This window comes from Meles meles, chromosome 6, assembly GCF_922984935.1.
Source record: "Meles meles chromosome 6, mMelMel3.1 paternal haplotype, whole genome shotgun sequence".
Taxonomy (NCBI): Eukaryota; Metazoa; Chordata; class Mammalia; order Carnivora; family Mustelidae; genus Meles; species Meles meles.
In genome coordinates, this window is record NC_060071.1 from 73608513 (window position 1) to 73635797 (window position 27285).

Consider the following 27285-nt stretch of genomic DNA (forward strand, 5'->3'; position numbering starts at 1 on the left):
ACCATTGCAATGTTGAACTCACTAACCCTAAATTTCAAGATTTGCACTGAATGTTTTGTTTGTTTAATCATTACGTCAGGACTTGCAGAGCACTAACCTGGTAGAAGTATGTATGGCTCTTACTATCGTCAGCCAGATTTTCCCTCGAGAAATGATTCCAGCTGTTCTTCCATTAATTGAAGATAAACTTCAGCATTCTAAGTAAGTAAATTATTTCTGGGTACCTCTCTATACTATATATTTCAAAACAAAAATTGATACTGAAAATTTTATTATAACTTTAACTTAATGCTGTCAGGGTGGAGGATATCCTTTGATTGCCAGATATAATGCAAAAATCCCTGATAGCATCATCCTTCATTTTATGTGGGTTCGAGAAAATGCCAGGTAGCTTTCTAAATTTAAACTGAGAGGCAGTGAGGTTTAGTGTCCGGAATCCATGGCTTTTCTCCCAGTTCTACCACTAACCAGCAGTGGTCCTCTTTTTCCTGTGGCTATATGGGGTTGGTTGAAGCATGTTAGTTTTCACAGAGTTGTTTTGAGGATAAAGTGACATAGTGGAAAAAATCTGGTAGTGGTTCAAGTGCTATGAATGCAGAGCTTCAGTGTATTGAGGTTGTTTTCATAGCAAAACTGTAGTGTTCAAATTCTATTTTATAGCAGAATGTATCCAGATAAACCTTAACTTACAGTATTTTGCTAATCCTATCTTATAAATTCCTCAACTCTCCTTATCAGTTTGACTTACTTTTTCACAAGTTAGTATTTTTTTTTAAGATTTTACTTATTTATCTAAGAGAGTGTGAGAGTGAGAGCAAGAGAGCACAAGCAGGGAGAAGTAGAAGCAGGCTGTCTGATGAGCAGGGAGCGTGATGTGGGACTCAATCCTGGGACTGCAGGATCATGACCTGAGCCGTAGGCAGATGCTTAACTGACTGAGCCACATAGGCGCCCCTGTTTTGTTTCGTTATTTCATTTTTGTTCTGTTTTTGACGAAGTTCAGTTAACTTCATAACCTTTAGAGCTAGGAAAAAGTTTGCAATCACTTTTTCCTTTTTTTTTTTTTTTTTGGTGATTACAATATTTTAGTTATACATACGTTCTTAATATTTTTTTGTTAATGTTTTATTTATGTCAGATCTGTGTTCAGAAAAAATGATGGCTATAGACAATTACTGGAAATAAAATACAGTTTTTCTTAGATAATTACTGGTTGATCTGATCATAGCAGAGCATTATTTTTATGTAAATTTCCCTTATCCCCATTGTTTTGTGGTAATTAAATACTTAGCCTTTGTGTGAAATCCTTCTGAGGACTGAATTTTTTTCTTATTGCTTCTCATGTACTCTAATTTCAAATCCTGGCCTCTCCTGTCTTTCACCAGTTAGACTTTTTGAAACTCTGCTTCTGGCCTTATGGCCATACCTAACTCCATGCAGAAGAACATGGGTCAGAGCTATAGGTAGGCCAGTGGATGTCACAAAGATGATGGTTGGCCTTGACTTTTGAATTTCACCATGCCAGACCTATGGTCTCAATCCAGATCTCCTGATGTCTTTTGTTAGTACCACCACAAAGGGCCAGGCCTGCAGATTCCTGAGCCTGTTGAGTGTTTGCATTCCATCATCTCATTTACCTATTCTCTCTCAGAACTGATATTTGTTAACCCTTAATAGCAATACATATACTGAGATGTAGTTTATAGGCACCATAGTATTAATAATATTGACGGCAAATCTGTTGTTAATCTGCTTTTGCTTTCTCTGGAAAAAGAATTTTCCGTCCTGGCATAGTTTGCCTAGGAAGGTAGTGAGTTGCTTCTTAATGGAAATTAAAAGAAGCTAAATTTGACATTTGTTAGGAATGTTCTAAAAGGTATTCTTGAGTGGAACACACAGGATTGCATTGAATAATCTCAATTTTGAGATTCTATGATTTTAGGTAACAGAAATACTTAAATACTTCACTTCTGTGACACTTGCTGCTGTTATGAGCACTGCCAGCATAGCTTGAAAATATGATATATTTAGAAAGAGGCATGAGTGAGAATAACAAGGGATATACTTCCTTGGAAATTACAGTAGAATATAGGATAGCAACTTGTTATTTTGCTTCTTGTGTGCTAGACATTATCTGTTAAAAATTAAGTGTAGGATTAGTGTATATTTTCCTTTTCATTTTTTTTTAAGGTTTTACTTATTTGAGAAAGAGAGTGTAAGGACAAGCAGGAAGAGGGTGGGGGGGTTAGGCTCCCACTGAGCAGGGAGCCCAATGTGGGGCTTCATCCCAGGACCCCAAGATCATGACCTAAGCTGAAGGCAGATGCTCAACCCACTGAGCCACCCGGTGTTCTACTTTCCTCTTCATTGTAATGATATTTTTGAAACATGAGTCGGGCAAGGGGAAGAGTAACATGTTTTAATGTGAGTCTCCCTTTCTATTGCTCTGCCTCCCTAAAGTATTTGGAATATGCTTCCCATGGTACAAAAAAAGAAATAATAGAAGGTAAAATGTTAATGAGATTTCCAATGTTAATAAAGAGACTGTTTATTATTAGTAGGCAGAACTACCTTTATAAGTTAGAATTGTTGATTCTTTCCTAATTTCTAAAGAGAGGGCTTTCAAAAGTGGAATTAGGGAATTAAAGAGTTTATTCATATTGGGGAGGATATGAGTTATGGTGAGTGCTGTGAAATGTGTAAGCCTGATGATTCACAGACTTGTATCCCTGGGGCAAATAATACATTATATGTTAATGAAAAAAAGTTTGTTTATTTTCCTTGCTTGTTCTTGTTTCAAAAATAATAAATGCATGCTTGTTACCAAAAATTATGTAACTACAGAAATATATAACATAGGTGTTTAGTCTCTTGACGTCTTACCTCCTGGAGATAACCACTTTTTGTAGTTTAGTGGATTGGAATAAAGAAATGAACAAAAATGAGTAATTCTTTCTTTTTAGATTAAGGTAATAGCTGATATCTTGGAATCATTTCATCTACAGTCTTTTCAAACTAAATGCCTGATAAGTCAGATGGTTTGTATAGATTTTATTTTTTATCTTTAGGGAAATTATACGAAGAAAAGCTGTTCTGGCATTATATAAATTCCATCTCATTGCTCCTAATCAAGTACAGCATATTCACATTAAGTTTCGGAAAGCACTTTGTGACAGAGATGTTGGGGTCATGGCTGCTTCTTTGCACATATACTTTAGGATGATTAAGGTAAGTTGGAAATTTCAGGAGATACTGAGCAGTTGCTATTAGAAAAAGGTAGTTATGAAAAAAATGTAATTATGGAATTAAAAGGAATCTCAGATTTTTCAGTAAAATGCTGAATTAACATTTCAGGTTATTACTGACTTTTTAATAGTAATTTTTGCAAGTTGTTTGATAGCATGAGTTGTAGGCACATTACAGAGTCTCTTTTTTAAATGACTAAGTTTTTTGAGTAACTAAAGACACATGGAAAAATGGTAGCTATAGGAGGTGATTGAAATTCCATATTTGTTGTTTTTCAAGCAGTGACTTTCTTTTATTTTTTATTTTTTTATTTTTTTTCTATTTTTTTATTTATTTTTTATTTTTTTAAGATTTTATTTATTTATTTGACAGAGATCACAAGTAGGTAGAGAGGCAGGCAGAGAGAGAGAGAGAGAGAGGGAAGCAGGCTCCCTGCTGAGCAGAGAGCCCAATGTGGGACTCGATCCCAGGACCCTGAGATCATGACCTGAGCCGAAGGCAGCGGCTTAACCCACTGAGCCACCCAGGCGCCCATGCAGTGACTTTCTTTTAAATTAAATAATTTATATATCAGAGAGAGAGAGAGAGAGAGCACGAGCAGGGGGAGGGACAGAGGGAGAAGGAGAAGCAGACTCCTTGCTGGTCATGGAGCCCTACTCGGGGTCTGGTGTGTGGGGCCAGATTCTTGGACTCCTAGATGGTGACCTGAACCGAAGTCAGACACTTAACCAACTGAGCCACCCAGGTGCCTGAAGCAGTGACTTTCTTTCATACAACTTCATGAGATGTCTAATGAGCTTCTAGAAATGAGAGCCAGTGGGGGTTGTGCAAGGTATATAGACTATAGTGTTGACTCCTTACATCGATACTGTGTCGGATGTTAAAAGAATGTTGAATGGTATGGTAAAATTTTCTAAATGTTGATATAGATTTATACTAATTCAGCCCCAGTGTATTGCCTGAAAACCTTTGTATGTTTTATGTATATGTGAGACTCGATGACTATTATAAAACAAAATGGCATATTTATTGAATTCAGTTTACAATTACAGAATTGAAGATTGTCTTCATTTTTATGCATTGTCCTCCAAAATAGATTGGTATAAATAGATATTTATTTTTCCTCTAATGTTTACTAAACTTTGAAAGAACTATTATTTCCCTTCCAAAAAGGTGTCCTTGATAATGAGATTAAAAACTACAATGAAGAATCTGTTGTTTACTTTGAGGAATGTGTATGTAATTTCCCCAGTCCAAGAGATTAGTCAGATAGATAATCAAAGCACACTCATTCAGAAACACAGGTATGTTTAAATACTGTGGGATTAATTAATTTTTAAAATCAGATACACTGATTCTCGGAGGTTTGAGTGTTTGAGTAGACTTGACTTGAGTGTTTGAGTAGACTTGTGCTCTTCCACCCAGAATACAGATCGTTTACATGAGAAGTCTTTTGCAAACAAAGTTCAGAGATTGCAAACAGGCCTTGATCTTCATCAAAAGTAGAAATAATGCCCCTTTTCAGTGTGCCTGTTCATTCCCCTTTTTGATCTAATTGCTGATATTGGCTAGTAAAATTTCTATATAAGATATAATTATAAGAAATTATGAAATGTGATTAAGACTCTGTGTGGGTACAGGTAGCTATTGGTGGAAGTTTTTTGGGGAATGATTCAGCTTTGGATCAGGTAGCTAGAGCAGTTTCATCAAGGAGGAAATCTAATTAGATTAGAGTACTATATCATTAAATGTGCACCTGAAATTTCTAAGTGAACATATAGATATAATCTAAGTTAGATTCTGTATGGCATTTCAACCAGGTCTATTTTATATTTGATAAGACATTAACAGAACATTTTTTGTTTTGTTTTTTGGATATAGGAGAATTCATCTGGATATAAAGACTTGACGGGGAGTTTTGTAACAATATTGAAGCAAGTAGTTGGAGGAAAGCTCCCAGTAGATTTCAATTACCATAGTGTGCCAGCACCATGGTTACAAATCCAGCTTTTACGAATACTAGGACTTCTAGGAAAAGATGATCAAAGGTAAACGGTTCTAAGTAAACTTGATACCTTGATAGCCTGTCATCTAGAAGTTTCATAAATCAGATTCTCCCAATGTTTAATAAACCACCATAGGAAGGACATAACAGGTTGCTAGGATAGGATAATCCTGGCTCTCTGCTTATCTAAATCCTGCTCATAGAGAAAGGGACCTCTGAGGCTCCATATCTTTCATGAAACCTTCTTAATCATTCTAGTTTAGGGATTGGGAAACTTTCTGTGAAGGGCTAGACAATAAATATTTTAAGCTTTGTGGGCTGTATGTTGTCTCTTGCAGCCATTCAAGCCGGCTATTGTATAACTCAAAAGGACAATCCATAAATGAATGAACATTGCTGTGTTCCAAAAAAATTTATGGATGTTAAACTTGAATTTCATATAATTTTTATGTATTGTGAAATATTCTTTTGATCTTTTTCCCCCCAATCATCTAAAAATGTGAAAACCGTACAAATACAAACATCCAGCCAGGATAGGCCTGCAGACTTTAGTTTGCTGATTCTTGCTCTGGTTGGATGTGAGTGCTTCATTTTAATTCATTTGTCTGAGTTACTCTTTTAGCCAATACTTTATATTAAACTTTTTATGGGTGTCTTTTTAATGATATATATTTTGTGTAACTTTTTATTTTGCCATAGTTTTCAAACTTACAGAAAAGTTCCAAGAACAGTACAAGAAGCTTCCTTAAACCCTTTTTCTAGAGACATCAATTATTTGCATTTGTGTTATTATTCTTTCTCACTCTCTATATATTTGTGTGTGTGCACACATATTTTAAAAAATTTTTTCCTGAACTGTTCAAGAGCAAGCCCAACTAAATTTTAGTTCCCTTGAGAGCAAGGACCATGGCTTGAGTCCTTAATGTGTTTCTCTCTTAAGAAAATATTTGCTAAAAAAAAATTTTGCTAATCGGTGTTTTGACTTTATGAGAGATGGTTCTCCTCTGTGCATTTGGGTACCTTCTAATTCTTTAGCCTGACTTTACAAAGGGATTGTCTTCCTAGGCTCTTGCTCCTCCTAGTGCCTTGTCAGTGTCATGTCAGTGTGCATTTTCCTGGAGCTCCTAATGAGAGCTAATTGGACTGTATCACTCCTGGTATTGCTCTGTTACTTTTTCTGTGTTTCTGAATCTCAATTCCTGACGAAACCTAAGTAAAAAAACTGGAGGTGATGCGAGTAGATATGCACATTACAAATGTTCGTCCTAATTTTATTTTATATAATCCAGCCTATCCTATTGTGTAGCTCTAGTTGGAGTTCACTGGAATTCTGTTTTAAAATCATGAATTTCATGGTAATGCAGCCAGACCTTACTGGTCTAAAAAGATCCAGTGATGGCATGTTGTCATGAAGTAACTTTGGAGGCATTTAGTGAATTTAATAAATTCATTAACTCGTTATTTTTCTTACTTCCTTTATGGATGAATTTAGGGAATATGTACAAAGTTACAAAGCATATGTGCAAAGAGAGTGCTTACCTCCAGAGCGCTCAGCTGAATAGAATTAGGCTCAATGAAATGAATAAATAGGGGAACTCTTATGATGTTGTGGAACATTAGAATATGTTCTGCTTTTTTGTCCCAACTCTGACATTTTCTGTTAACACAAAACTTGTATTTCTTAAACCATGCTTAGCTCAGTGTGGCAAGTAAAAATGTTATTTTATAACAAAATTCCAGTGTATTTAATTGAAAGAGCTAATTTACTGGAAACTTTTTTTGTATTTATATTTTGTCTGTTTGAATATTTTCTTGTGTTTTATAGCATTCTTTGTCTTAGGGTATTAATGTTGCTTGATTATGTCTGCAGATGTTTCCACATTTTCATGTGGTTAATTATGACTCTTATGCCAGACACTGGCTTTTAAAATATAGAAGACTAGACTGTAATCTAGGTGTAGTATTACCAAATTTGGGGCGGGAGGGAGGGTTGTAATGTCTGCTTTGTGGTTAGTGTCTGGAAAAAGTGCTTACACAATAAAATGAGGGATTTTTGAATATGGTTCTGGATTCCTACTGGGTAGTTACACTTTAGTCAAGACAGAATAAAAGCACATGCACTTCATATTAAATTTTATAACTGTATATTTGGAAAAAAGAAATTTTCTGTAAAAGGTGTAACATACATCACAAGTTATTTGTGTCGCCTCATATTATTTTGATCTCTTTGTTTTACAGTGTAGTTTCTCTGCAAGACTACTCTGTGTATTGTATGTGTTGTATTTTTTTTTCTGTTACTGCTCTTTGAATCTGAAACAGAAATGCCAGTTGAGAAGCCATAGTTTCACACTGACCTCTTGCAGAAGACTTTTCTAGGTTGGGAGGCAGAGTGCTCTACAAAGCATTGCATTTTCTTATAGTGTCTACCTCAGTCCAGTTACTGTAACTGTAATCAGTAACCACAAAGATACAGGAATGATAGAAACCCATTTCACAAGATGTGATTTATTTATATTTAATGTAAATGAAAGTTGAAATTTTTTTTCCAGAGAACCTGGTGCTATTCAAAGAAAGACTAGTGTTTGAATATTTTTTAAAGACTATGTGGTTACAATCTGGAATAATCTGGATGTGTGAGATTTTACTGTAGTAATTTGAAACAGGTAGCATATTTTACTATAAATAAAATTATAAAGATATTCAAATAGAAGCCTGATTTACAGATGAGGTACAGGTAGAGGAAAGAGTTGATTGACTTTAGATATCTCTCCATTGACTAGTTAGCTTTGATAAAGCAGGAAATTAAACTCATGAAAAAGAACAAATGGAATCTTAAAGAAGTGAAGTTCTATTAAGTTCATAAAATGAATTTCTTTCACTTCTTTTCTGTAGATCCTCAGTTTTAAAGAGAGAGAAGTTTGAAAAACTGTTTTATTGAGTTATAATACTATAATTCTACTGCAAATAAAATATCTTTTAAACAGGACAAGTGAATTAATGTATGATGTTCTTGATGAATCCTTACGAAGAGCCGAGTTAAATCACAATGTCACATATGGTAGGTAACATATGTAAATGCTACTCTAATGATTAACAGTGTTTTCCAGGAGTGTAACAAAATGTGTGTTAGAATTCTATAAATTCCAAAAGAATTGTATATGTTAATTTTTAAAATGGTTTTTTGGGTTATTATTTTTCAGTGCAAGCATTAGGTAACTAATAGAAATAATTTGAAATTATGGCATTGTTTTAAATGTTGACCTAAATTCATTATTAAAGTTATCTCTCTCTTTTCTAAATATTTCATTTTTTAAGAGAAATTGTTTTTATAATGAAAGTATTCACTAAACATCTTATTGACTGTAAGGGTAACCAGTAGGTCTGTTCCATACTTAGTAAGACAGTTCTCAAATAAATCAGTCAACTGGTCATCAAATATTGCTTAAATTTCTGTTTTTTGTCAGGCCCTGTGCAAAGTGCTTAGAATACAGCCCTCACAGACTAGATGGCAAAGGACAGGTGGTATAAATGTTACAAAGGAGAATTACAGGGTGCTGTAGCAGCTAGTTGTAAGTGAGAGGAGGAACAGGAAGATTTTTCTGAAAAAATGATACTTAAGAAGACAACTGAAGGAAGAGAAGGGTATAGACAAAGACGTATAACATACATATGTATGTAATAATACATATTTATATATGTGTTGTATACAGTTTTATAAAGTAATTTAATACGAGATGAGCGATTTGAGGGTGGAGAACTTAGGAAAGTAACCAAAAAACTTCCACTCTTAATAGCCAGAGGGAGGAACTTTAGTTCTTTATTGATTACTTTGAAAAAGCTCAGTAAAGAAATTGGGGTATTTGGAAGTATTCAGAAGCAAAATAAAACAGTTTGAATTTTGCATGCTCTGGAGAAGACCAGTAAAGAGACATTGAGAGAGTAACTCAAATGAGAAGTCATTTCTTAATCTAGTAAAATCTAGTAAAATACTGTGAAGTAGGGGTGGAAGACCATTACTTATTCTTTAAGACAGTGGTAAACTGTGAATCTTTAAAGACAATAATTGTAGAAACGTAGGATTGACTAGGGGGCAGAAATTGCACTAGTTTAACTGTAAGAAAAGTGCTTGACAAAGATGGAGTAGGAATAAGGAGAAAAGATTGCAGTATAAGACTAGTACAGGGATGATAATGCACATAAGGAATTGAGAATGTAAATTTTGAAGGATAGATTTATGTTTTGCACATATAAATGGTAATTAAGGCAATAAAAGTGGTTTATTCATTTTTTCAACCAGAATTTATTGAAGGCTTACAGAACAAAAACTTGATCTGTAAACCAGGTACAGATTGAGGAAAGAGTTGATTTATTTCTCCATGCTGAGTCTGGGACATTAAAGGAAAAGGAGGTAGATACAGTCCCTACCCTTAGGAGTGTATAGCATAATGATCAGTTGGTATTATCTAGGATCCTGCTATGTAATGAGAAGAGTCAGGCCTGAGGTAAGGGTGAACCTTGCTGGCACAGGTGGTTTGGCTAGGAACTGTCAGAAGCTCTAGAGAAGTGCCAGAGTCTTTGCAGGCAGCCAGGTTAAAATGTTTTTTGCTTGAGATATAATTAGCATGTTGGGTCAGAGTTTAAAAGGATCTACTTTTCTTTTTCTTACAGAAGGTTTTTTATTTTTTGGTAATTGACATTTCAGCTTTAATTTTATTTTCTTGAATAGGTAATATATGCACATGGTTCAAAATTCAAAAGGTACACAAAGGTATACAGTGAACAGTAAGTGTTCCTTTGACCCTTACCACTTACCACCCAGTTCCCCTTTTTGGATCTAGCCATTGTTACCCATTCCTTTGATTTGGAGAATGCTGTATACCTGAGGGAATATTTTTTAATGTTCTCCACTAGGGCACCTTTCCTTTATTAAGATTTCTGGGACCAAAACCAACAGTTTGTTTCTTTGTAGGCTGTCAGTCCAGTGTTCACCTTGCCATGGAAACCTTATAGTTTCTTTTATTTATTTCCTTTATTAATCTTTCCATTGTTAGGCTCCCTCCCTTTTTGTATTGATATGGTTTATAACTTACAGTGATTTTATCAATGGTAGACTGTTCTTTAGTAGTGCTGACATAAATTTTTTTTTGCTTAAGGATGTGAATTTTAAATGATGAACTTCATAAGGGAAGAAACTGTGTCTATCCCAGGATCTGGCACTAGATTAATCAATGAGTAATATATTTTAATTGAATTAAAGGAAAAGAAGATGATTTTTATCAGTTATCTGATTGAATTTTAGTCTTTATACTTTCTAAACCATATTTTTATGACAGTACCATTATTATAACTTACCTTACTATTAAATTAAGATATAAGTCACATCGAAGACATTTATTGACTACTGTTATGTACCAGGCATTGTACAAAGTCTTATAGAGCATATAAGGAAGTGTAAAATACAGTCTTTGCTTTCAAGGAATTTACAATACAATGGAAGAAATAGCTTATTTATGAAAGCATAATATCAGTATAAGGTAGAATGCTATGTGGTGGAGGGTGGTGCAGGGAATAACCAGAGGTGGTAGAGATCACTGTGGGCTTGAGAACACACATAAGGATTTATTGATGTAATGGGGCCCTGAAAGGTAGGTACGATTCAGATAGCCAGAAGGGAGATATAGGGGGTCTAGGCAGAGGTAACATGAGAGAGAGTGCAGAAGTGGGGATGTGTAAAACTGTTTCAGAGAATATTGACTTACCAGCGGCCTTCATAGACAATTCATGGGAACAGTGGAAAGGCCATATTGCAGAGGTCCTCTCACGGGAACCAAATGAGTTTGGACTTTTTACTGTATAAATCCAGAGATACGGGAGTTTGGTAGGCAAGGTACTGATGAGAGTAACATTTTTAGTAAGCTATTTAATAAATTGGGAGAATTATATAAAATGGAGTACAAGGAACAGACCACCAAAAGTAGATAGAAGTGCATTTCCCTGTTTTTCCCACTTAGTGCGTATTATTTGTAAATTTAACATATGACTCTGAAAGATGGAGAAATGAAGGTAGACTGGTTAGAGACCTTGGGATGCAAGAAACAATACCACAGTGAGTACCCTGGGTTTTGTTTTTGCCTCATAGTCCCGAGACTGGGTACTGGAGAGCCAGCATCCTGGAAATTCTGACAGGCACAGACAAAAATGCCCCAAGAAAAAAGCCTGCTGTTTGGCCAAAGGAAAGATAAGAAAAAGGCAAAATAGCAAGATAGGAAACTTTTAGACAGTGGCCTTGCATTCCAGCCAAGCATCACAAAGAACAAATTGTGTCATGGCAGAAAAGACTCAGTGGGAAGCCAGGAATTCCACTATACCAGGTGTAACCAGCTTCCCAACCCTCCCCTGAACTTGTGGTGGAGAAGCCCAAGAGAAGAGCCAGAATTTCATCTGTGCCAGGTGTTGCTAGGTGCAGCCCTCCCTTGCATTGTCAGCGGAGATGATGTGGGGAGCCTGGATTTAGCATAGTTAGAAATAGCGGGTTAACGAAGTACCTGTCCTCTCTTTGCTGGGGTGGTGTTAGAAGAAGCCTAGTGGAGAGTTGGAGCCTTCACCACTGGTCAGGCATGCTCAGGCCACTGTCGGTGGTGGCCACGTAGGGAGTACTTATGAAGTAATGCCCCTTCCCCTTTCCCATGTAGGGAGTACTTATGAAGTAATGCCCCTTCCCCTTTCCCAGGCAGGATAGTATCAGCTGATGTTCCTGTCCCCCACCCAGAAGGAACAAGGAACCCTTGCTTCTCCAAGTGTCAAAGGAGGCAGAGTGGAGAACCTGGGCTTCCACCCCCATCGGTGGTACTCACATCTCCCTGCCAGAGTGGGGTCAGTAGATAGAGACTTACTTCATATGAAAGTAAAGTCTAGTCTGAAGGATATGGTATCAGTGGAACTTTGAATTTTTTGCGTAATCCAACCCAAAATACCTATGATAAAATTAGAGTATCATAAATGTTAGAATGTTATTAATTTTTAATTTGGTAATTTTTACTCGATATTTGGTTTGGATCTGGGTTGCTCTGGAAGAGAAAACAAAACCTCGCATTGTGTTTTTAGGTTTAAAAATCCTCAGAAGCACTTTTTTGAAACCACTGTAGAGGGGAGCCAGGAGGGTGGCTGCTATTTCATTTTTGGACTTATACTCAGATTTTTGTGGAGTTGAGGAATAGAGGAATTTAGCTCCAGTGGAAAAATAATCTAAAAACCTGTTAAATTCTTTTTCAGCTCATTTATGCCTAAGTTGACTAATAAATGCAATTTTCTAACTATTAATTTTATCTGTACTAGCTTTCCAGAAGTTTTATAAGCATCTAAATAAGTTTAGATTTTAGGTGAGTAATGAGAAGTTTTTGTAGTAACACAGTCTGATAGCAGCAGAGTTTTGAATGGCAGGAATCTGTAAAGGAAACCATGTCAGTTAAAATAGAAAATGGAGCATCATTTTTTTTCAAAGATTTTTATTTACTTATTTGAGAGAGAGCGAGAGCGCATGAGTGGAGGGGAGGGGTGATGGAGAGGGAGAAATAGGCTTTCCGCTGAGCAGGGAGCCTGATGTGTTGTTCAGTCCCAGGACCGAGGGATCGTGACCTGACCCGAAGGCAGATACTTAACCCAACTAAGCCATCCAGGTACACCAGCGAAGCATTATTATTAATATTATTTTGTGAAGCATTATTATTTTTTTTTAAATATTTTATTTATTTATTTGACACAGAGAGAAAGAGATCACAAAGGCAGAGAGAGCGGAGGCAGGCTCCCTACTGAGCAGAGAGCCTGATGTGGGGCTGAATCCTAGGACCCTGAGATCATAAGCCGAAGGCAGAGGCTCAACACACTGAGCCATCCAAGTGCCCCTGCAAAGCATTATTTTTAATCTTACTTAGGACTGGCTGGTTAGTTCAGGGTTTGGTTAACTTTTTCTAAAAAGGGGCCAGATAGTAAATATTTTAGGCTTTGTATGTAACATAGGTTTCTGTCATAAATTCTCCTTTGTTTTTTTCACAACTTTAATTTTTAACATTTATTTTTATTTTTTAAAAGATTTTTATTTTAGAGAAAGAGAGAGAATACAAGCAGGAGGGAGGAGTGAGGAGCAGAGTGGGAGGAAAAGGAGGGAGAAAGAATCTCAAGCCAACTCTCCACTTAGCGGGGAGCGCAGTGTGGGGCTCAGTCTCAAGACCCTGAGATCATGACCTGAGCCGAAACAAAGAGTCAGATGCCCAACTGACTGAGTCACATAGGTGCCCCTTTTTCACAACATTTAAAAAATGTAGTTGTAGGGGCGCCTGGGTGGCTCAGTGGGTTAGGCCGCTGCCTTCGGCTCAGGTCATGATCTCAGGGTCCTGGGATCGAGTCCCGTATCGGGCTCTCTGCTCGGCAGGGAGCCTGCTTCCCTCTCTCTCTCTCTGCCTACCTCTCTACTTGGGATCTCTATCAAATAAATAAATAAAATCTTTAAAAAAAAATAAAATAAAAAATGTAGTTGTATACCTGAAACTAATATAAGTTATATGTTGATTATATCTCAATAAAAAAAATGTGAAAATTAGTCTACAGGCTTGCAAAAGTAGGCCAAGGTCTGGATTTAGTAGTGGTTTATCCACTCCTGTCTTAGTTGGTTAGTCACTTGACCAAGCCTCTCTTTGTTTAGTTCACTAAGTCATAATGTCTACTGTTTTCATAGCACAGAGTGAGAATATTTTCAGCACAACATCTGAATATACAGAGTATCTTTTTTGGTTGATTTTTAAAAATTTTTAAAAAGATTTTATTTATTTTGAGAGAGCACAAGTAGACAGAGTGGCAGGCAGAGGGAGAGGGAGAAGCAGGCTCCCCGCTGAGCAGGGACCCTGATGAGGGGCTCAGTCCCAGAACCCCGCGATCAAGACCTAAGTGGAAGGCAGCTGCTTAACTGACTGAGCCACCCAGGCACCCCTCTTTTTAGGTTAAATTAACTTTAAAGTCCATTCCCTTCTTAAAGAGAACTTTATACTTCTGGTTTCTCTCTTTCTTTCTCCATAGAAGGGGTTCATATAAAGCTTTTTTTTTTTTTTTAATATTTTATTTATTTATTTGACAGAGAGAGATCACAAGTAGGCAGAGAGGCAGGCAGAGAGAGAGAGAGAGAGGGAAGCAGGCTCCCTGCCGAGCAGAGAGCCCGATGTGGGGCTCAATCCCAGGACCCTGAGATCATGACCTGAGCCGAAGGCAGCGGCTCAACCCACTGAGCCACCCAGGCGCCCCCATATAAAGCTTTTTATACAAAATTTAGATTTAAATCAATTGATGGGCAACTTAGCAGTGTAAAACAAAGCTAGTTGAATATTCAAGATCTGTCTTGTACACACAAAAAGTATCTGATTGTTTTGTTTTAGGCTTTTGGAACTAGAGAAGAAACGATCCTATCAAGGACACTTGGATATGCTTCAGCTTGTAGTAGAACTGTTGAGTTTGATGAGTCTGTGTGTCACTTCTCATTATGGTGATTCCACAGCACATGCAGGGTGTAATGATACTTCACTGGTTCTCTACTGTGGCGAACCTCCAGCTCCTTGACTTAGGCTCTTCAAAAGAGCTTGAAAAACATTTTAGTGTCTACTTTGATCATCTGTCATATTTATCAGATGTTTAACTACATTAGAAAATCAAATTTGAACACTACCAAGATGTTCAGTTGATGGTTCTAGGTTCTTTGAGGTTGGCTTTAAAGAACTGACCTGAGGATTTTTATGAAGTGGTCCTACTTTGAAGCAAATGCTAGAACATTCCAAAATGATTATATTAAAATAAACTACATATATTGATTCTTTGTGTGAGTGATAGGAACTGCCTGAGAACAAATTATTTTAAAACATTGAAGGAGTGTTGGAAATACATGTTTATATAGAAACAATGAATATATTATCTATGTGTCCATTAGAATGTGAGCTCCTTAAGGGCAGGGGTGTTTGTCTTTTTTCCATGGCTGTGTCCATCCTATTACAACAATGCCTGGCACATAGGAAGTGTTCAGTAAATACTTGTTGCATGAATGAATTCATTATTTTTATCTATTAATAGGTAATTCTCTTTAGAGTGTGCTGTGGTCGCATAATCCTAATAACTGTGTAAGCCTGAAAACAACAAAGTTCCTATCTTTGAAAATTTTCCATAAGTAAGATTTTTTTACTAAAACTGACCTTTTAATTAGTTTGTTTTGCTGTGAGTTCTATACAAGTATTTTTTTTACTATACCTTAACATTATCCCTGATATTTTATATTTTCTTTCTCTAGCTATTCTGTTTGAATGTGTACATACAGTTTATTCTATTTATCCTAAATCAGAATTACTTGAGAAGGCTGCCAAGTGCATTGGAAAATTTGTTCTGTCACCTAAAATAAATCTCAAATATTTAGGTAAGATGATTAGATAATTTTTTATAAAAAAGATTTTACTTATTTATCAGAGAGAGAGAACACACATGCATGCATTAAAGGGGAGGGGGAGAGCAGAGGGAGAGAGAATCTCAAGCAGACTCCCTGCTGAGGGTGGAGCCCGACACAGGTTCTATCTCATGACCCTGAGATCATGCTGAACCACCCAGGTGCTCCAAGATGATTAAATAATTTTGACAGAAATTACAAAGAGGGCTCTTGAAATTTGCTGGGTATTTGTTTCCAGTCAATTGTATAACGTAATCTTTGTTTCTAGGACTGAAGGCTCTTACGTATGTTATCCAACAGGATCCCACTCTGGCTCTTCAGCACCAGATGACAATAATTGAATGCTTAGACCATCCAGATCCCATTATTAAAAGAGAGGTAAACTGGTATTTTGAATAGTGTATGCAAAGTGTTAGAACTTTTAAACTTTTTTTTGGTATTATGGAGAGAATAAAGTAGTGGGCAGTGTGTGTGTGTGTGTGTGTGTGGTGTATTTTAACTTTTGAGTATATTTTATTCTAAAATTTAAGGAGCTTTTCTAAAAAGTCCTTGTGTCAGTATCCTCACAAATGGATTTAAACTATGAGCTGGAGGAGTTACATTCAGTTACCTGTATGGCTTCATTAATATCTTTTTGGTCCAAAAGAAAAACTAAATTTTATTTCCAGGTCTTTCTGTTAATACAATTTAAGGTGTAATTTATGGCTATTAATATTTTTTCATATTTTCCTTAATATCTGTAAAGTGGGCTAATGAATTTTCTATTAAATATGTAGGACTATTGAAAAAATTAATAAAGATACCCCAAAATTATTTGAACTGCTTGGAAGGAAAGGTGTATAATTTACTTAATTTGTTTCAACTTTTTCCTTTTGTAAGCTAGCTTCAGTGTCCACTTAAGTGTCTGTATAAGTATTTCTGTTAATTTTCATTAAAGAAAACAGTTTGTTCCTTCATTTAAAATGGTTATGTGGGACCTATGAGTGTTTATTTTTATTTTTGATTTTAAAAATAATTTATTGAACATCTAAATTACTTAAAAGCAGTGAGTTAAAAAAGTTTATTGAAAGAACACTATTTCATTAAGTAATTGCAATTTTAAAAGGTAAGATTATACATTTTGAATTTTTAAAGGTGCCGTTCCTGAAAAAAATATTTCTGAGAAATTGTCATCTATCTATATCTATATATATATATATTTTTTTTTTTTTTTGAGAGAGAGAGAGCAGAGAGGGAGGGACAGAGGGAGAGGGAGAGAGAGAGACCCTTAAGCAGGCTCCACTCTTAGCATGGAGTCTGAGGTGAGGCTTGATCTCTTGACCCTGAGATCATTACCTGAGCCGAAATCCAGAGCTGAACGCTTAAATGACTGAGCCACCCAGGTGCTCCATATTTTTTCTTTTTGCATTCATGTTTTTAATCATCCGAAAACTGTTACCTACCTCAAATGAATCTGGGAAATTTACAGATATACTAATTTCTGTGTGTAGGCATCATAGAAAAGTGATAAGGCACCAAAGGACAATAACTAATAATTATATGGCTCTTTCACTTTGAACAGTTATAGAGCATGCATTTTCTTTGTGTGATTGGCTACTAAATTGAGCACAGTTGACTTAGGTACAGTTTTCTTATTGCTATATTTAATTTGGGGGCTCTTATTTAAAAATGAGAGTCAAAGGGAAAATATAATGATCATGTCTGATCTGTTTAAAATGGTCAAGTCTGATCTGTTTTTCTATTACCTATAGTGAGAAAAGTAGTTTGAATCCTTCAGGGAAGATACTGAGTGGTATCCCAAGATGGTATTGCAGTACTGTCTTTGAATGCCACTGTCACATTTAACCTCTATAAGTAATTGCATACCAGGAACTTCGGTCCCTGGGTATGGCGGGACCTGTTGCTTTGGACTGGGATTCCCCTTTTCTTGGTTTTATTACGTATCTTTCTTACAGGGAGAAAGAAGGAGGTAACATAAAAATATCATATCCCATGCAGTCTTGGAAATGTTAAATTGCATGGTCTTAGAGTAGGAAATAAATGGGGTGTAAATTATCTAAAAATATATAATACATAGTTTAGAATCTATAGGGAGCATGTCTGAGACAGCTAGATAAATTGAAAACTTAACGATAGGGGGACCTGTGTTTTTGTAGATTTTAAATGGAGTCAAAGATTAACTGAAACAGTTACCTTCTGTACTTGAAATCCTGGCTATAAAGATTGAAAAATTGAAAAGAGCCCTAATGAACAAGTCTGACAAGTGGGATATGTAGACATTCTCTTGCAGCTAATATTGTTGATCCTAAAATACCAGTAAATAATATCTTCTCAGGACTGCCCTTGGTCTCATTGATTTCTGGGAGTTAAAGTATTTTTAGAACCTTAATGTAGGGCCTAAGAAAGCCCAGCCGAATGGGAGCTTACTGTGGTTCTAGTCTTCCTTCATCTTGCTTGAAGAAGCAAGAGGTGTATTCCTGAGCACTGAGACGGTGGCTGTAACACAGTTTCTCCTTGCTGCCTGAGATTCTGAACATAGGCCTTGCTGAGGCTTTGAAGCACTTGAGCCACCAACCGTTGTCCATTAGAGGCCGTTTGCCCCCGGCTGACAAACCTGCTCAAGGGCTGTTTTCAATTGTTTGGGTAGTGTGGAAAATAGTTTGCAAGACTGGATTTTTATATGTGTTTTATGTGTGTATATATGCGTGCACATACAGGCATAAGTAATACAGGTTTAAGAAGTAAGCCTTTAAATTTTTTAGTCTTTACGTGGCCTCTTATGTAGTAGTAGTCAGATTATACTTATTGAGATCAGTAGAAGCCTTTTAGACTTTGCAATTGATTATGATTAATTTTTTTGACACTAGGTTCTATCTTTCTTAAGTTCTGTTTCAGTTAAAATGTGCATTTCTTCAGCACCCACTAACCAACTGCCCAGCTGACCTGTGCAAAAGTGGGAAAATCAACTGTATTATAAACCTATATAATGCTGTATTTATTGGAGTTATCATGCATAGTTTTGTAATACTGTTTTTATTTCTCTTTCTTAAATAGACTTTGGAACTTCTTTACAGAATTACTAATGCACAGAATATAACAGTGATTGTCCAGAAAATGCTTGAATATTTACATCAGAGCAAAGAAGAATATATTATTGTCAATTTGGTTGGCAAAATAGCTGAGCTTGCTGAGAAATATCCTTTATTTGGACCATGAGTCAAGGATACCTTTAGAAAGGGAGAAGCAGACTCTCTGCTGAGCAGGGAGCGTGTTGTGGGACTCAGTCCCAGGACCCTGGGATCATGACTTGAGCCAAAGCCAGATGCTTAACTGACTAAGCCACTCAGGAGTCCCAGTGCCTCCTTATCTTTGACTTTACTTCATACTTAGTTTCTTTTCTGATAAAAGTTCTTATTTTACAGAGGGGCTTTGGGAGTAGGGATCAGCATCTAAAATTTATCCTTTCCACTGTTGTTTATACTGGAAATTGTTGTGATAAGGTGGTTGGGAACTCCACATGTCACTCTTCTTCACATTTGGTTTTTAAAAGTCAGTGTAACTTTGTAGGTCACAAGGAGATTCCATTCTTTTTAAGATGTCTGTTATTTAAATATAAGAAAGAGTAAATGCACAGTGTTAATCCAGGTGTCTTGGAAATTGCTGAAGTATAGTTTTTTCCTAGCCAGTGCTGTAGCTCTGGCCAGCAGAATGATAGAATTTTAGAACTGAAGCAGGACAGATTAGAGAAGACGTTAAACAGCTTGTTCTGGTAGACACACCACATTTAGCCTCTTTGAAGTGTGTATCATTTTCCATTATTTGTTCTTAGTCAGCTGGAACATTTCTTTAAATTATTTCACACTTATTCATTGGATATTTAGTTACATCCAAGGAACAGTGCTAGATGAAGCAACATTAACTTAAGTTTATTAAGCTTATTAAATAAGTTTTTACTGAGCATCTATTTTACATTAAACTGGAGTATAGAACAACTTATTGGCAGAGGTTAGGAGCAAAAATGACAAGTAGGATGGGTTGGGGATTATTCTTTAAAAGGTTGGTGCAAAGATAATTTTAATACATGGCACTTGGAAGTGTACTTCTTCTTAACACTGTGGACACATATGCTCCTGACAATGCATGGTTTATTCAGACAATGAATGCTGTGTTTTCAGTGGGAGGAGATGTCATGCATCCTGATATTCCCAATAACTTTATGAGACTGCTCGCAGAAGGTTAGTAAATTGCTGCATTCTGTAAAATAGAGATCCAAAAATTAAGTGTTTTGTTATGGAGTCCTTAGAGAATTTAGTGGAAGTTAAAATGATGTGTCAATTTCTTTGTAGGTTTTGATGATGAAACAGAAGATCAACAATTAAGGCTTTATGCAGTTCAGTCTTATCTCACTTTGCTAGATGTGGAAAATGTGTTTTATCCACAGAAATTTCTTCAAGTTATGAGTTGGGTGAGCAAAGTACATTAGATCATAAGTATTTATGACATTTTTTATAATACCAAATACTAACAATATATTTCCTTCAGAAGTCATTCAGTTCTATTCTGCTGACTCTAGCTGTCAATTTTCTTTCCCAGTGGCTAGTTTCTGTCACTTAACCATCTACTTGTCTGTTCATTCTCCCTGCCGTCTCTCTTGTCTGATCTTTTAAGTATAGATATTTGGTTAGCTATCTGTGTCTACAATACGTTTGTTGTGTTTTCTGTGCAAATCTGTGTTAGAATATGTGAACACTGTGTGTCTGTTTTATTAGTTTTCTGTTGCTGTATGTTCCCACAAACTTAGTGCTTCAAACAGCTGGGTGCTCTGCTTAGAGACTCTCAGGGTTGCAGTCAGGGTGTTGGCTGGGGCTGCTGTCTCATCTGAATCTTGACTGGTGAGGGATTCCCTCCCAAGCTCATGTGGTTGTTAGAAGAAATCAGATTCTTGCAGCTGTAGGACTGAGTGTTTGAGGTTCAGATTGTTGACTGTAGGTTACTCTTAGCTCCCAGAGCTACGTTTGCGTTCTTGCATATGGACCTCCCGACATGCCTCCTGGCTTCATCAAAGCCAGCAAAGGAGATCATCTCTTTGTAGGATGAAGGTCACATGTATATAATATAATCATAGGTAATTGCACGCATACCATCACCTCTGTATAGTTTTTGGTGTGCATATGGGTAAGTTTCGTTAGGGGGAGATTTGGTGAAGTACAACTACTAGATCATAGGCTGTACATATTTTAATATTTTATACTTTGGCCAAATGTTAGCTTGTTAACTTAAACTTTACCCAGACTTTTATTTAAGAATTTTTTTCTCAACTGCAGGAACATTGAAAGACTACTATAATAAGTACCTCTATACTTTTCATCTTTATTCCCAGTTAATATTTTTTAACCACCTTTGCTTTACTGCATCTATATCTATATCTGTATATAGCTCTATATACAGTTTGTTTTGCTGAGCCATTTACAGTAGAGTTGCAGATATCATGACACTCCTTAAAAAATTCACTGTGAATCTTTAAGAATGACATTGTCCTGTCATAGAACCATTATTACATTGGTAATAAGAAATGTAACATTAATCCATTAATATCAATTACTGTGTAGTCCATTTTCATATTTATCCATTTGTCCAAAAAAGGTCTGTTATGGTTGTTTTTCTACTACTCCTCTGGATCCAGTCAGGGTTCACAAATTGCCTTTGGTTGTCTTTTTAGCCTCTTTTATTTTATATTGATCCTCAGTTTCCTTGATACTGATTTTTTTGGATGAATGCTGTTGACTTATAGACTATCCAGCATTCTGAATTTGCCTCATTATTTCTGGTTTGGTTAAACACTTTTAGCAAGAATACTACATCAACAATATCATGTACTTTCCACTGCATCATCAGGACGCATTTGGTATCAATTCCTCTAGTCATTAGTGATTTTAAGTTTCATTGTTTGGTTAAGATGATGACTTTTATTTAGATCTCTCCATTGTAAAGATGCCCTTTCTCTTGGTAATTTGTAATTAATCTGTAAGGTGATTCTATGTGGCTATTCATGAACATCTTTTCCTCAACTGTCTTTCACCAGTGGTTTTAGTATTGGTAATCCTTGCCTAAATGGTTATTGTATTGGCAGCTATTTTTTTTTTTTTTCCATATCACTCCATATATTTATAGTGCTTTTATTTCTTTCCATAGCATACAGATTCTGTACAAATTTTGTTGGATTTCTACTTAAGCATTTCACTTTCTTTAGAGCAGTAGTAAATAAGTTGTATTTTTAATTTTGGTACCCACATGTCTGTTGCTAGTTTATTCAAGTACAATAGATTTTTATATTTTGATCTTGTCTTTGCAATCTTGCTTTGCAATCTTTGCAACCTTGCTAAACTCACTAATTAGGGTGTGTGTGTGTGTGTATGTGTGTGTGTGTGTGTGTGTGTGTGTAGATTTCTTGTAGATTCCTTGTTAAGAATTCTTACATATCGGGGCACCTGGGTGGTGCAGTGGGTTAGGCATCTGCCTTCAGCTCGGGTCACGGTCCTGGGGTCCTGGGATCAAGCCCCGCATCCGGCTCTCTGCTTGGTGGGGAGCCTGCTTCCTCCTCTCTTTCTCTTTGCCTGCCTCTTTGCCTACTTGTGATCTCTGTCTGTCAAATAAATAAATAAAATCTTCAAAAAAAAAAAAAAAGAATTCTTACATTTCTGTTCATGAGATTTTTTTTCTACTCTGTTGTTACAGTTTTGGTCTGAAGTAAGGAATGTTCTTTCCTCTTCCGTGTTCTGGAAAAATTGTATAGAAGAGTGTTGTTTAATTTTTAAGTGTTTGGAAAAGTTCCCATTATTGATTTCTAGTTTGAATGCCATTGTTTTCAGAGAAAATACTTGGTGAATTCAGTTGTGTTAAGTTTGTTGAGGTTTGTTTTATGGCCCAAGATATATCTTACTATATGTTCTGTGGGTGCTTGAAAAGAATGGGTATTCTGCTGTTGTTGGATGGTATGTCCAATAAATGTTGATTAGATTTTTTTGGTGACGGTATTGTGACACAGGTGTTGAGATCTCTACTGTGTGGCCTCCACTGACGTTGTGAAGGGGTTGTCTAGCTATGGCTGAGCATGGCGAAAGTCCTGACTCTCCTCTAGGCTTCTCTTGACCCCACCCTAGAGAGGTAGGGTGGGGTCCCTCTTTATACTGGGTAGAGGTGAAGTGGCTTCATATGTAGTCTTCATGGACACTGTGGAGGAGTGGGCCTCTCTACAGTTGGTGGGGATGAAAGTCCTGGTTCTCCACTGGGACTTCTCAGTCACTACCCTTGTGTGGGAATGGGGGTACCTCTTACAGCTTGGTAGGGTGGAAGTCTTGGCTCTCTACTCTGCCTGTGCTGGTGTGGGTGGGTCTATGGTTCTTTTCTGTGTAGTGCTTGGCTGGAGTAGAAGGGTTATTGTCTTAAAGTTTTCTGGCCTCCTGGCTCTTTCGCTAGAGGGCAGGCTTTACTTGGGGCCAGTTTGTCTGCACCCATTGATGTTTCCAGGTTGCTGGCTTACTAGTACCCAGTCTGGGGTGTATGAAGCAGCAGATAACCCACTGTACAGTCAGCCTTCTTTTTTTTTTTTTTTTTTTTTTTTAAGATTATTTATTTATTTATTTGACAGAGAGAGAGATCACAAGTAGGCAGAGAGGCAGGAAGAGAGAGAGGAGGAAGCAGGCTCCCTGCGGAGCAGAGAGCCCAATGTGGGGCTCCATCCTAGGACCCTGAGATCTCGACCTGAGCTGAAGGCAGCGGTTTAATCCACTGAGCCACCCAGGCGCCCCAGCAGTCATCCTTCTTTTCTCCACATATTGGTGTTTTTTTTATGTGTGCTTTATATATAACATCAAGGGTAAAAACCTTGAAGGTATACTTATTGGGAAGAATAGGGAAAAATGTACCTATTCCATCTTCCCATTAATTTTTGAACTGGAATTTAGATTACTAGCTTTTCTAGAGCTGCCTTCCATCTTATTAAACCACACAAAAAATTATCTTGCTACTTTAAAGATTAAACTTACTGGGACACCTGGGTGGCTCAGTCAGTTAAGCCGCTGCCTTCAGCTCAGGTCATGATCCCAGGATCCTGGGATCGAGTCCCATGTGGGGCTCCTTGCTCAGCAGGGAGCCTGCTTCTCTCTCTGCCTCTGCCTGCTTGTGCTTTCGCTCTCTCTCTGACAAATAAATACATAAAATCTTAAAAAAAAAAAAGATTAAACTTACTTAGTTCTATTTATTTTTCCTCCTGTTCATTTTACTAGCTATAAATTTTTCCTTGCCTGTCACCTCACCTCCCTGTTTTTTTTTTTTTTTTTTTTTAACCTGCTGATGCCAGTGTTACTCAAAGACATGAAAATACTCCATAAGTAGCACTTAGGAAAGATCTCACACTCCATGAATTATCAGTTTGGTTTTTTGTTTTTTTTTAAGATTTTATTTATTTGACAGAGAAAGAGGTCACAAGTAGGCAGAGAGGCAGGCAGAGAGCGGTAAGCAGGCTCCCTGCTGAGCAGAGAGGCTGATGTGGGACTCCATCCCAGGACCCTAAGACCATGACCTGAGTCGAAGGCAGAGGCTTAACCCACTGAGCCACCCAGGTGCCCCGAATTATCAGTTATTAATGATTCTTAGGCCAGTAGGATTATGTATCACCTAAGTAAGTTAGATGTAAGAAAAAAAGTATGTAACATAGATCAGTGTTCCTCAGAGTTTCTTCTTTGGATCATCTGCATCAGAATCAGCTGATGCTGGTTCAAAATGTATATTGTAGATCCCCAAGACAGATATATTAACTCAGTATATCTGGGGGTAGAACCTAGAAATCTATATGTTTATGAAATACCTCAGGTGACTCTCATGCATATTAGCATGTGAGAACCCCTGGTTTAAGTGCTTATTGTAAAATAAATAACAGAGTGTGCACAGGCATATAAAAAGCAATAACCAAACCTGAAAATCAGAAGAAAGTGAACTTATAAAAGTGGGCTGCTTTATATATTGTTAATGGTAAAGATGTGGAAAACCTTTTTGTATGGAGTTCCAATTCTTATATAATTTTGAACCTAAAATGTATAGTTTTATCCTTATCCAATAATTTGCTATGATAGTATGTTTAATCTAGAGTAAATTGACTCCAGCAGTAGCTACTTTGTTTGGATTTCTGAGTACAGTTTGCTGTGTAACTTGATGCTTCTATATAAACATCTCTTTGTTTATATATTACTCATAGGTCTTAGGGGAGTATTACTACCTCTTAGATAAGGACACACCAGAGGAAGTTCTAACCAAGCTCTACAAGTTACTTATAAGCGACTCAGTTTCTTCAGAAACAAAAGCCTGGTTAATCGCTGCTGTTACCAAGTTGACATCCCAAGCACACTCTTCTAACATAGTTGAGAGATTAATCCAGGAATTCACCGTATCTCTGGATACTTGTATGAGACAGCACGCATTTGAATTAAAACACTTACGTGAGAATGCGGAACTTATGAAGATCTTGCTTCCAGTTGATAAGAGCTGTGAAGACATGGTGGTAAGGCATCTGTATTTTAGTTTTGTAAAAATCACATTGTCTATAACAGGTTAATTCTTCCATTTGTGATATATTTGGAATATATCAGAATATAGTTTCTGTAACACTGACGATGAAGGTCGGAGTTTTTCTCACATTAGTATGAGAGAGAATTTGAGAGCTACAGGTCGGTAGTGATCCCGACTAGTCAGGAATAGAGGAGTATCTCTTCTGGAGAACTGCAATGAAGGCATTTATATCCTGTGACCATCTGTTTTAACATACAGTAATTCAAGAATTAAAAATTTTTAGTCTTTTTTTAATTTTTCTAATATGTCATTTAATTATTACTTTGTTTTCTTTGAGAATGTATGTAGTTCTCTGCTGCATTTTGTCCCCCTGGTGTCTTAACTTCTTTCCCACTTTAGAACCTGATTACCCATCTTTCCTTTTCCCACCTTTCAGCCAGCCCCCTTTTTAACCTAATGGGCTCAGTTATTACTCACCCTGAGTGCATACTGCTCTCTCCCCCAGACTGGCATAAATTAGGAAATTGCCAAAAGGAAATCAGATTTGTACAAATTTTTATTTGTCAGATATAGTTGAGAAAGAGGATAGAAGAGGTAGCCTTCGCACTAATTCTGACTCAGATTTGTATTCATTTTGAACCTTTGTCCATTGGTTCTTTCAGATAGCTCCTAAAAGCAGAGGCCTTGCTTTCATGTTTGGTAGGCATTCCAGAGACATTCATTGAACTGGTGAATAAATATGCTACATACAGTAGTAAACTAGGAAGTAACCTATTTCCTCTTTCCCTCCAGTAAAAGATAGTGATGATGACATAGCTTCATTTTGTAAGAATCTTATCGAAACTAAACCTTTCTTGGGGCGCCTGGGTGGCTCAGTCGTTAAGCATCTGCCTTCGGCTCAGGCCATGATCCCAGGGTCTTGGGATCGAGCCCCACATTGGGCTCCCTGCTCAACGGGAAGCCTGCTTCTCCCTCTCCCACTCCCCTTCCTTGTGTTCCTGCTCTTGCTGTCTCTCTCTGTCAAGTAAATAAGTTAAATCTTAAAAAAAAAAAAAAAAGAAACTAAACCTTTCCAGATTCAGAGTGTGATGTGCCACTTAACTGTTTGAGATTCACCCGCTCTTCTAATTACCTGAGCTGTTAGTGTACACTTGGCTAAACCAGAAGCAAACCTGTGGCTTCTGAAGCCACCACTGCCATAGCCTTTTGTGTAGATTTCACTCTTTGCTCACTTTTTCTTTTCTTCTTTTCCCCTTACTCTTCTTAATCTCATTTCTTTTCACTTAATCATTCTCTCATACCTTTCTATTCCTGCTGAAATTAAGTAATTTTCCATAGATTTGTGAAAAAGCATTTTCAGGTAGAAGAGAATAGGATGGTTAAATCAGAGGCACTGTGGGAGTCTGAATAGTGGCCTCCCCACAGTGTACACACCTTAATCCCTGGAACTTTACATGGTAACAAGGACTTTGTAGATTGATTAAGTTAAGGATTTTGTGATGAGATTATCTTGAATTGTCCAGAAGGCATGATCACAAGACATAAAGGTGAGGAAGTAGGAGAAAGCCAACTAACAATAGAAGCAGAGATCAGAGTGATGTGGCCACAAGCCAAGGAATAGTGGTGCCTTCAGAAACTGAAAGAGATAAGGAGCTTACTCTTCCTTGGAGTCTCCAAAAGGAACTAGCCTTGCCCACACCTTATTTTTAGCCCCCAGCACAAACTAATACAGAAGCTGTAGCTCCTGGTACAGGTGTCTTCTCTAGTAGGTTACAATTCTCATGAGGGTGGGAACTGTCTTTGTCTCAGTCCTCGCCCCTAACATATGATGCTGTAACATATTGGTTGCCGTTTATTCTGCAGGGCACTGAAATTGATCACAATTGCAGAAGACTTACATTGTTAACGTTCTTAGCTAACTGATTTGAATATAGATGTTTTAGAAAGCTAGAGAGCTTGGTGGCACTTTCAGAATTGAAGTTCAGTTTTACATTTAAAA

The 27285-nt window shown here is 36.9% G+C and overlaps 1 protein-coding gene across 2 annotated transcripts in view; it reads left to right on the forward strand.

Annotated features, from left to right (window-relative positions):
* The window catches only part of AP4E1 (adaptor related protein complex 4 subunit epsilon 1), a 59957-nt gene that overhangs the window by 10143 nt on the left and 22529 nt on the right, over nucleotides 1–27285 (forward strand). For both annotated transcript variants that reach the window (XM_046009214.1, XM_046009216.1), the window contains exons 5-14: nucleotides 80–201; nucleotides 3069–3228; nucleotides 5128–5294; nucleotides 8236–8309; nucleotides 15573–15695; nucleotides 15991–16100; nucleotides 18777–18916; nucleotides 19845–19957; nucleotides 20069–20187; nucleotides 24976–25278. In XM_046009214.1, the coding sequence (XP_045865170.1) occupies nucleotides 80–201; nucleotides 3069–3228; nucleotides 5128–5294; nucleotides 8236–8309; nucleotides 15573–15695; nucleotides 15991–16100; nucleotides 18777–18916; nucleotides 19845–19957; nucleotides 20069–20187; nucleotides 24976–25278 (1431 nt within the window). The remainder of the gene's footprint in view (nucleotides 1–79; nucleotides 202–3068; nucleotides 3229–5127; nucleotides 5295–8235; nucleotides 8310–15572; nucleotides 15696–15990; nucleotides 16101–18776; nucleotides 18917–19844; nucleotides 19958–20068; nucleotides 20188–24975; nucleotides 25279–27285) is intronic.